At 42.8% G+C, this 11207-nt stretch overlaps 1 protein-coding gene across 1 annotated transcript; it reads left to right on the forward strand.

Moving 5' to 3' along the window:
* The first annotated feature begins 450 nt into the window (after positions 1–450).
* On the forward strand, positions 451–10101 carry BPNT2 (3'(2'), 5'-bisphosphate nucleotidase 2). Its single transcript, XM_066626282.1, has 5 exons — positions 451–813; positions 2945–3101; positions 3976–4071; positions 5633–5794; positions 7624–10101. Exons 1-5 carry the CDS (start codon positions 451–453, stop codon positions 7893–7895), a joined length of 1050 nt encoding a protein of 349 aa, XP_066482379.1. The 3' UTR covers positions 7896–10101.
* Positions 10102–11207: the final 1106 nt, after the last annotated feature.

Consider the following 11207-nt stretch of genomic DNA (forward strand, 5'->3'; position numbering starts at 1 on the left):
GGTCTGCATTTGATAAAAGCCTTAAAGAGATTTACAGCCCAAACCCAGTCACACTTACCTGGGCGTAAGCCCCATTGACTCTAATGAGACTGACTTCTGAGTAGACAGGCATAGCATTGGGCTGTTGGAGACCAAGCCTGTGCGTGTCTACTCTGAAGTCAGTCCCATTAGAGTCAATGGGGTTTACCCCCAGTAAGTGCGCAGAGGACTGCAGCCTTAGGCTTCTTGGGGCCTCCTCTCCTGTTGAGTGCTGTCCTCCTCACAGCCAGGCTGGGCAGACGAGCCCGGAAGTGCTCGCCGTGCGTGAGTCTAGCCGTGAGGTCTGCGGCCGGCCGGCCTCTCGCGCGTGGCGTGTCCTGCGCGCGCTCCCTTCCCGGGCGACCCGGATGCGCACGCCGCGAGGGCCTGAATGGGAGTGGGCGGGGCGACGCGACGCGACGCGCGCCTGCCATGGCGCCGATGGGGATCCGGCTGTCCCCGCTGGGGACGGCGGTGCTGTGCCTGCTGGGGCTGGGCGTGCTGTACCACCTGTACTCGGGCTTCCTGGCGGGCCGCCTCGCGCTCCTCGTGCTGGGCGCGCCGGCGGCGGAGGCGCCCGCGGGCAGCGTGGACCTGCGCGAGCTGCTGGCCGCCTCGGTGCGCGCGGCCCAGGAGGGCGGCGCGGAGGTGCGGCGCGTGCGGGAGGGCGACCGGCTGCAGCAGCGCGCCAAGGGCAAGACCCGCGAGGGCGCCGACGAGCTCGTCACCGCCGGGGACGCGCTCTCCAACCGCAAGATGTACTCCCTGCTCAAGGCCGCCTTCCCCGCCGTGCAGGTGGGTCTGCTCCGCTCCACCCGCAGGACCTGCCTGACTCGCGAGTCTGCGCACGTGTGAGCGCGGGAGGCTGCCCTCTGCCGGGCGGGTGGTACTTGTGGGACCCCCTGACATCTGCAGCCCGGCAGCGGGCTGACTGAAGTGGTGACGTTCACCACACCAGTGCTTCTCAGCCAGTGGTGCGGGCACCACTAGTGGTGCCTGAGGTGGTGCCTGGTGGTACTTGTGAGACCCCCAGGCAGGCATCCGCTTCCCAGCAAGGAGGTGAGTGGAGTGACGTGACAGTAACTACCCAGCTGAGTGCTTCTCAGCCAGTAGTGCGGGTACCACCAGTTGTACTTGAGGTGGTGCCTGGTGGTCCCCCTGGGACTCCTGGACACCTGCCGCCAGACAGCAAGACCAGGAACACAATGCAACAAGCACCAGTAGGAGGCTCGACTCAGCAGGCAGAGCTCTAAAGCATGATTTTTCAAGCTCAAAAAAGCTCTCTTGTCCACCCTGAGCCTCATACTGGTGTTTGTCATGTCGCTTCTGGCCTCCCAGCTAAGAAGTAACTGGCAACAGTGTCATCCTGGCAACAGTGTCATCCTGTGGTACTTCAAATAGGTGGACCATGTGAAGTAGTACAGCGGAGGACAATTCTTGAGAAACACTGGCCTAGAGCCCAGTCCTAGGCATGTCTGCTGAGAAGTAAGTCCCACTGTAATCAGTGGGGCTTGCTCCCAGGTAAGTCTGGATAAGATTGCAGCCCTACCCCATATTGTCTGAACTGACTGTCTGGCAGAAGCTTCTTCAGGGTATCAGGCGGGGAGGGGGGTCTTTCCCCAGTTTTTACTGGAAATGCCAAGGATTGAATCCAGAATCTTCTCCATGCAAAGCAACTGCTGCTGAACTGTGGACTCGCCTACTGGTCTCCTCTGTTGCAAATGTGGAACAAAAGTGCGGAATCACTGTATATGTGCAGAGGAGCTCTGTTTCTGATCTCTGGCATCTTTTAAGCCATTTCTACCCAACATTGCATATACGCAATACGGATATATGCAGCATGTGCACACTTTGGGGCTGGGCAGAAATGGGTTGGATACTATTGGTCTTTCCTTCTTATTCCAAAGAAATGGTGCTGCTTGTTGCCCAGAGGAAGCATTGAGCAGTCTGCATTTATTTCATATGTTATAAACTAACTTATTTAATCTATAGAAATGCATTGGAAACTTACTTCTCCCCTTGCTAATGGAGATCATCAAAGGCAGATTCTAGGGCTACTGCTGCTGCTTCCTCCTTTGAGCTTCTCCCACACACTGAAGCAGCTGCTTTTTTTTCATCTTGATCTGTTCAGTTCTCAACTGGCTTTCATAAACCTTGGCAGCCGGCTTATCTGTTAATGTGTCAAGGGAACATTCCATACCAAGACCAAAATTCTTAGCTTGCAGACTTTCTTTTCTCTTGATCAAATCCGGACCACTTAGCTTAATAGACTGTGTGGTCTTTTTGCCTAAAGAACATTTGGGTGTGTCTTGTGAAGACCTCAAAGTAATGTACTAATAGGGATAGCATCTCAACCATGTACAAAGTGCTTCTGACTGTCCTAAGTGCTTAAATGGGTAGATTCCAGGGTAGATTTCTGTTCCAGGGTAGATTTCTTGCTGAAGGGCTCTTAAAAAGAGTTGCAGCAGGAACACTAGAGAGATCAGAGCAGATTTAGCATCTCGTTCCTTGAGGATATTCCTTTGCTGCTATATACCAAGAGATGAATTCATTGCCTTGTATTGTTCTTTTATAAACTATATTGGGGATTGTCTTTTGAAAGCAGGTTACATTTTAAATGTATGTTGCGATGCTAGAAAATGAAGCTATTTCCTATTTTCTCCTCTAGGATTTGAAAATTTATAATAAAAACTCCTATTTTTCATATTACTCCAATTTTGATAATTATGATATGCTATAAAATATGGTGTATTTATCTGTCACAAAAAAAATGTATCCTAGTAAAAATCCGGTGTAGGTGAGGAGTCACTCTGACCTTAAATGTTACATATGCTAGATTGAAAGTTTTCAGGGGAGGAAAGAAAGTATTGCAACAGTTTCATGGCTGCTAGCTTATTCAATTAGAATATTCCTGTTTTTACCATAGATCAATACAGAAGAGAATGTAGATGAAGAAGACCCAGAAGCCATTTCCTGGGATCGGACTATTCCTGAGGACATGAGAGTGATTGAACCTAAATTTGTCCAAGCAGACAGTGTTACTGTGTGGATTGATCCTCTAGATGCAACTCAGGAATATACAGGTAGCAATACTGAATTCATTTTGGCTTGCCACTGTTCTTTGTAACTCTTTGTTTGGTAAGGTAACATTTCACAAGAGCCACTTCCTGTCACACGTCATGTGCAGGAGCCCACAATATCAAACTAAGGTTTAATGCTGTGGAAATGTGCCTTGAGCTCAAATGTGTCATTCTCCCCTCAGGAATTCTGCATCAATTAGGTATTTCAGAGCGCGATACCATAGTCTTTTGAGACTGAAGGTTGCCAACTACTAGGTATTTCCACTTTGCCACAAGCCATAGTTTACTATTATATCGAAGCCAGGGTTGAAAAGTATTATACATTCTGTAAAGTTGAAAATAGCTGCGGGAATATGAGCAGGGTGGGTTGTTGAAGGCTTGTTTCCACAGCATTGAACGATGGTTTAGAATTGCATGAGAACTAACTCTTTATTATTTCAGTAATAAAATATTCCAGTATTCTGAATATTGTATTAGCTTGGTTTCATGAGGGGTATAAAATGAAAGGAAAACTGTTTAGATCTTTGCTTTGAGTAGTAGGACATTAAGATGATGGATAAAAGGAAAACATTTTTGTGTTCAAATATTACTGTTATTTGACATGTATCCTGAGCAATCTTAGCACTCAGATGAACTGAGTTCTTTGTTCACTTCTGTGTTTTAAGTGAATACAGTATAATGTTTATGAACCCTTGATCAGAGAGAAAAAAGGGAATTCTGTAGTTATAGAAGCGATTATTGCTAAATCTAGGTATTGGTAATTGCAAAGTTTATGAATTTTGTGTCTTTTGAAAACAACAAACTCAATAGTATTCTGGAAGATTTTGTTTAGTTTGGTTGCTCTGACTTGTTCATATTCTTTTTGCTTTTCCTTCAGATAATCTTCGACAGTATGTTACTACAATGGTGTGTGCAGCTGTAAACGGTAAACCAGTTATAGGAGTAATACACAAGCCATTCTCTGGATTTACAGGTCTATAGCCTATTTTATTTAATCTTGCTATTCTGTGTATAATGGCTGCATTTATTTCAACTCTGGGAGGTGGCAAACATTGCACATTCTGTAATTGTGCAGGAAGGAAATGGAAACTTGACTTCTGTGTCGCTCTCTGCAGAAGAGTTTCTAGTTTCATAACTATTGTCTTAGTTAAGTCATGAATACGTACCCAGACAAATGTGAGAAGTGTGTCTTTGTTCACTGAACTACTTTTTGGGTATGACAGATAATGTGTGGTTCTAAATTCTCAGCAACTTTTGTGCAAAGTCTTTATTGTCTTGCCATATCTGAGCTGTATTGCCCAAAGGAATGATTTGTATGCATGCTGATTGGTACTAAAAGTTTGATAAGAAGTGATGGAGGTAGACACCCAGTAAATCAAGTATCATCTTGCATGTAGTTCCACTTACTATTTTCATTGTGTGTATTTTTTTCTTCCTCTGAAAATTCATTGAGATATTTCAGTTTACTTTTTTACTTTTCTTCTCCTTGCTTTTTTCCTGATTTGCTGAGCAGGCTGTGATTCCTGCAGGTCACCTATGCAGAAATCATTAGATGCCATGGCCATTTGATCAAACTTCCCTGCTAGCCTGTTGCAGATCAATTGAAGGACCAAATTCCAGCAGCTGGCAGGCCCATCTGAATCTCCTAGCAACCCCCTAAGCCAATGGTTCTCACGCTTTTAGCACCGGGACCCACTTTTTAGAATGAGATCTGTCAGGACCCACCAGAAGTGACATCATCAAGCAGGAAAATTTTTAACAATCCTGGGCTGTAATTCTACACACACTTACCCAGGAGTAAGTCCCATTGACTATCATTGTTAAAAGCATATACATAGTAGCCTGTTCAAAATACAGATCTGTAACATTTCCCCAAATGCAGTCACATACCATGGCAGCATCAAGTACAATATTAAAAACAAAATATTGAAATGACTGGGGACCCACCTGAAATTGGCTCGCAACCCACCTAGTGGGTCCCGACCCACAGTTTGAGAAACACTGCCCTAAGTACCTCCGGGAAGCAAGATTCCCACCATCGCTTGAAATGTACTGAAATTCATTTTGCATTCCTATTCTGGTATAGAAATACATCAAGTGAGAAGTTTATTAGCTAAGCAAGGGCCAATTCCCATGACACACTTAGTGAAACGGGGACGTGCCCAAAGCAGGCTTTGGGGAACTAAACCTATTCACCTAAGCAAGGCCTGTAAGTATGAAAACATATTGCTTTTTTTACAAACAGAAATTAAATTAACTTTGATAATGCACAAGCACAATGTGTCTTGAATGGTCCTAAATCCAGCCCCGGATACTTTACTTAGTGAAAGGTGAGGGAGAATAGCAACAAGAGAAAGTGAGCCCCATTCAGCTATATCACTCTCTAGAATGTGTGAAGAAATAATGGGCCACCAAACACATAGTAGGAATTTGCCAGATAAAGTTGACTACCCCTCTGTTGTACAAGCTGCTGCCACTGTTAAGCAGATGGAGGCCGCAGCCACTGAAACTCTAACAAAATGTATACTTTGCAGCCTGGGCAATGGAAGGTGCAGGATCCAATATTAAACCACGTTCATCTTACAACGAGCAAACTCCAACAGTGATAGTATCCCGGTCTCACACAGGGACAGCAAAGCCATTTGTTTGGAAAGCATTTGGAAATAAAACTCAGATCATTTCAGCTGGTGGAGCAGGTTTGTTATCTTTCATCTTCTGACCCATGTTTTGTTTTGGCAGGAGGAGGGAGAGAATTATGCATAGAGAGAATTATGCAGGTAGAAGTAGTTAAAAAACTGGAAATGTAAGCATCCCCAAAACAGCTGGTTGCCCTAGGAAATTGTAGGCTAGGGACCAGTTTACCTTGTTCTCTGATTCTGAGAAGAAGGGAAATAAATGATATGTGTGGATACAAGGGGTAGTGAAAAAAGGGATAACTAAGGAACAGCTAAATACAGTTGCAACCCATTTATCTACGGATTTGTCTCAATGTGAATGGGGCAGGGGAACTGAAAGTCGCACACACCTTTGCCTCCTTTGCCCTGCACTGTAGTCTCATTCCGTTTCCAGGCAGCCTAAAACATTGCAAAAAGGCTCCAGGTAATAGCCCTGGAGGCATAGAAAAGATTCCCCTTGTGAAGGAACAGTAAGACTCCTGGAGCCCCTGAGCCAGCCGAGGCTGAAGAGGGGAAGGGGGGGCAGAAAACCTCTGTGGCCAGAGCACGTGCAGCAAGGTGAAGCGCTCCCGCTCTGACACACACACACACACACACACACACACACACACACACACACACACACGGCAGGTGTGGTAGCAACAGAGGGGATTGCTTTAAAAAACCCATGGAATGTTTGCAGAATTCCACCCCCCAATGGTGTAGGCTCTCCTGCTCCAGCCGACAGAAACAAAACAGCCCAGCGAGCAAGCCTTCCCAGCAAGCAAAGCATGAGATTTCGGCTACAATCATCTCCACACTTTCCTGGGAGTAAGCCCCATTGACTAGAATGGAGCTTACTTCTGAGTAGAAATGCATAGGACTGGAGTCTTAAAATTTCAGCATCCCACCTGTGAAAAAAGTGGGAGAGCTGGAAACGGGAGGCTGAGGGCTGAATACGGAGTGGAGGAAGGGGAGGCAAAGGAGCGGAGCGGAGGGGAGGGGATTAATAACAGCTGCCTTAGTTTCCTTCCAGCCCCAAGTGTTAGGCTGCAGTGTATTTGCTTAACTCTATGGAATTTAGCACAACACAATCCGTCACGGAATGGAACTAACGTGGAAAAATAGGCTCCACCTGTATACTTGTTTGGTGAAGAGAGAATCTTAGTGAAGCTATAAGACTAATAGCTTGAAGGGAAATTAGTTGCTCCTTCTCATGGTGTAATTATCATTTTAAAATGCAGCAATAGAGAGACAGTTATAAGATTAGAAAAGATAAGTAGAAGATCATTATTGGAATAATTGTGTTGTCCAATTTGAAAGGCTTTAAAAGGTCATTAAACAAATTTATGTAGGATAAATTTGACATTGACTAGTAGTTATGGTTATATGCTGCCTCTAAGTTCAGAGGCATGCCACTGACAGGAGCTTCAGTGGGAGAAGGGTATTCCTTCATCTCCTGTTGTGGTTAGTCCAGAGCCATCTGGTGGGCCAGTGTGGGCTACTGGACTATGGGCCTTTTATCTGATCTGTGTGTTAGATGCATGCATTGGCCAGCATAAAAGGTGAACGGATTCACTGATCACCACGTACCCAGGCAGATTCCCCAGTTTCTCTATTTCTTGTCTTTTCTTGGATAAAAACTAGTAAACTACTGAGTCCACAGTCAAAAATTAGTTGATAGTTATTTGAATTTGAGAAAAAGATAAATGTATATGCAGTTATTCTGTGTTTGCTGGTCTTTATATGTTTCTGTATTTAATGATTCATGTTTATTTTATGAGACAATTTTTTTATTTTTGTTTTGGGATATTTTGAATGTATTAATAAACTATTTTTTCATTAATAAGCTTTTAATGATTTCTCCCCAGGCTATAAAGTGTTGTCTCTCCTAGACGTATCTGAGAAAAACCAGGAGCAAGCCGATGTGTATATTCATGTTACATACATCAAAAAGTGGGACATATGTGCTGGCAATGCAGTGCTGAAAACACTAGGAGGACAGATGACTACCCTGACGGGGGAAGAAATCAGTTACACTGGTTCAAATGGCAATGAAGATGGGCTCATAGCTAGTATCAATATGAACCACAGGGCACTGATTGAAAAACTTCCCAGTCTAGACAAGATTTCAAAGAATTAAATTTTTAAGACTGAGCGAGTCATGCTTCTGGAACCTCAGAATGATCTGGTAGAGAGCGAGAATGTGAAAGTAGCCTTTCAAGGATGGCACGCTAAAGCAAATGAACGTGCTTTGGAAGACTACATAGACCTTCAGTTGGCAGTGCATAAAGTAAGACTACTGGAATGAAAGATTTTGTCATGCATCGGTATCCACCTTAAATTTTGAGACTAATTTTTCATATCCATAACACAACTGAGAAATCCAGATCAGTGCTTGTACGAAGCTAAGCGTGTTACAAACTGGTTCTGGTGATTCCTCACATTCTGTTACAGAATCCTTTGTATCATCTGGCAGAAGAATTGGTTGGTTTCAAACATTTGAAATCCATGCAAGGAGGGACACACACCTTTGGATACATGTGCAAGAAGGCCAAAATGTTGTCTTGTGACTACTGTTCATCTTGGGTACAATTCCAAATGATAAAAAAAAAAAACATTTGGTTTTGTTTTGATGTTTACCTGAAAACTCAAACCAGCTTAATGTGGATAAGAAAATTGTTAATGTGTGTGGGTTTATTATAACATTCTTTCTGTGTTTCATTTTAAAAGAAAATGTGTGCTCCTGTACAGTTTTCATCTATTGAATCTTGCCATTCTTTTCAGTGTAACTGTTTAAGTTTTTTGAATTTCTCACACTTGGTTTTGAGCTTACAAAGTAGACTGCTGTCCTTTAGTGATCATTATGTTACTTAATGAGAGAAACACTTTTTTGCTGCCAACATAAAATGAAGATCATACATACATCATGTGGAACACCTTACAAGAACTCTAAAAGTGTCTTGCTGTCAAACTATTGTGTTTTGGAAATTCCCTTTAAAAGATGCACCCTGTCTTTTGATTTGCTGGTTCAGAAGTCTCATCTTCTGTGCTCTTTTGCATTTATGCCTTTTTAAATAGTTGTCGCTAGTAAGAAGGTAGAAGCTAGTAAGGAGTTGTCAGGCTAATCAACAGCTTGTTTTTCCTGGTTAAACTTGTTCTTTGTCAAACAGAGCAAAACCTTTGCTCCTTGATGCAAAGCAATCAAGGCTCATGTTAGTGTGATGAATAGGGGTGGTAGTTTAATAGTCAAACAAAAATCTTAGCTAGGTTAAAGAAGGTCTACAAGCTTTGATCAATTAACTGATCCAAGAGTTACAGATTAAATTCCCCGTCCCAGTAACCAGTGACGTTGACAACAAGCAAAACCTTTGGGACCGTGGCCTCCTGGTGACTTGCTATCGCACAGGGATCAGAGATGCACTGGTTTTGTCTTGTCTGGACTACAAAGTATGCCAAGAAACAATCCTGGCTGCAGAAAGGTATTTGAATGACGAAAAGAAAAGAAAAACCAGTTTTGTGTGACTCATGAAAATACATCTCTACTTTTTTAAAGGTATTTTTTCCATTGTAGTATATATATAACATTTGCCCTCCCTTTTCAAACTATTGATATGTAATTTTGTGGAGAAGTATGTTTTCATACGAAACTGTTTGAAAGTTTAAACAGCTTGCAGATTTAATTCATATTGACAGTACTGACAGTTGCTAAAAGCTGATGGATTACTACTTCTCTGCTGGTGTCCTGAGGGTGAGAAGTTTGAGGGCATCCCCCCCCCCCCCGTTATTCTAGTCCTGTGTTTGATGTGGTCACTTTAACTTGCACATGGCATTTTTGGCCTTCATTTGTGTTGTGTTGCATTTCAGAAATATATCTAGATATAGTATGTAATACTGAGGCAGAACAAAGGAAAGGTCAGAATAATTTCTACTTTCAGACTCCTTTTAAATGTTTGAATTCAAACTCTTAAGAATAAGTGTAGGTGTTCTTTTACTACATTTGAACCAGACACAGTAAGGCCGGAGACAGATGGTAGACTTTTTCCAAGAGTTGAAGGTATTTTGCAGGAACTGCATGCACCATAAATACTCATTTTACTTTTGCCTCCAGTAAACAAACTTTATGGGTTTTGTATTTTTCAAAAACCTACTTAATCAGAGCTGCTAGACAAAAGGTATTTATTTATGTGTGTGTGTTGTACCCTTTGGGAAATGAAACCTTTCTTAATCCAATTTTAGCTCTTAAAAAAAATTTCTCTATTGGGAGGTACACTGAAGTGATGAAAGCAGGTGCACAAGTGACTTGCAGGTCCGGTTTTTGCTCTTCTGAGTAATGTCTAAAGCGTGTGCTTTTGTGTTAAAACAAAACGTTTAAACGTTTTGTGTTAAAACAAAACGTACTGGAAGCTACGTTTATCTGTATATCATGAATTAGAAGGTAGGATTTCTGCATCATTATTGGGAGGTGAACTTGGAGATAGGACTAATCATGGTCCCTACAATCCATGCATACAAAACTTCTCTCTGCACCATGAAATTAAAATATGAACTCTTCCTATGTGCATGACAGAGGTTTGATTACTTCTTTTAGCAGTAGAGCAGGAAATGAGCTAAATTTAAAGTTTGCTCATGTATGTTAATGGTTCAGAATGGTCTCAACAGGAGTTGGAGTTTCACATTTAAGACTTGGGTATGCAAGCACTTGATCCGAACAGCTACAAGTTATAAAACATTAATGCATGTGGAGAACTTGCATGATTTTGCTGATTAAAGGAGCAGGACTTGTCAGCATACTTTTTTGAATTGGATCCAAGCTATCATGCTGTACATTATTCTTCCTTAAATTAAGGGCACATATGCATGGAAATGTTTTCCCCTTAGTAAGTTGAGCAGAAAACCAACGGTGCAAGAAAAACCTCACGGGGGGGAAAAAGAAGTAGCAAGTGGTGCTGTAATCTTGTACAGATCTCATAGCTCGTGCTGGCCCTGCTCAGGTTTCATTTGCTGTGTTCCTGGGCCAGGGACTCATGCACATATTGTGAGGATAAGATGTATCACTTTTTTTACACCTACTCTCTTCCCAACCAGCTTCTAAGCCTGTGCATAGACAACATGTGTCTCAGTGATACTTGTTTTGTAGTGACTAAAATTGGCTGAATAACACTCCCAGTTTCTATGTTTCCTGCAATCATGTGAGAAGAAAAGTTGGTTTGAATGCAGTAATACTGTACTTGCCATCTGGTATTTAAAAATTCTACAGGCACACATGCATGTGTATCCCTTTGAAACTGAGATCAGTCTGCACTAATTATGGTGCTGTGGTGGAATCCTAGTCTTTATACAGCATGTCTTGCCAATATCTAGAAGATCAGGCAAAGCAATATGATTGTACTGTAATGTTCTTTTTGAAACACAGAGCCTACGAAATTATGCATTACCCTTTGAGGACACAGTA

Source organism: Tiliqua scincoides, chromosome 4 (assembly GCF_035046505.1).
Source record: "Tiliqua scincoides isolate rTilSci1 chromosome 4, rTilSci1.hap2, whole genome shotgun sequence".
NCBI lineage: Eukaryota > Metazoa > Chordata > Lepidosauria > Squamata > Scincidae > Tiliqua > Tiliqua scincoides.

Bases quoted from the DNA above. Each gene is read 5' to 3' on its own strand.
- BPNT2 (XM_066626282.1), top strand. From the start codon at position 451: ATGGCGCCGATGGGGATCCGGCTGTCCCCGCTGGGGACGGCGGTGCTG. The intron at 814-2,944 runs GTGGGTCTGCTC...TTTTTACCATAG, and splicing joins CCGCCTTCCCCGCCGTGCAG to ATCAATACAGAAGAGAATGT. The intron at 3,102-3,975 runs GTAGCAATACTG...CTTTTCCTTCAG, and splicing joins TGCAACTCAGGAATATACAG to ATAATCTTCGACAGTATGTT.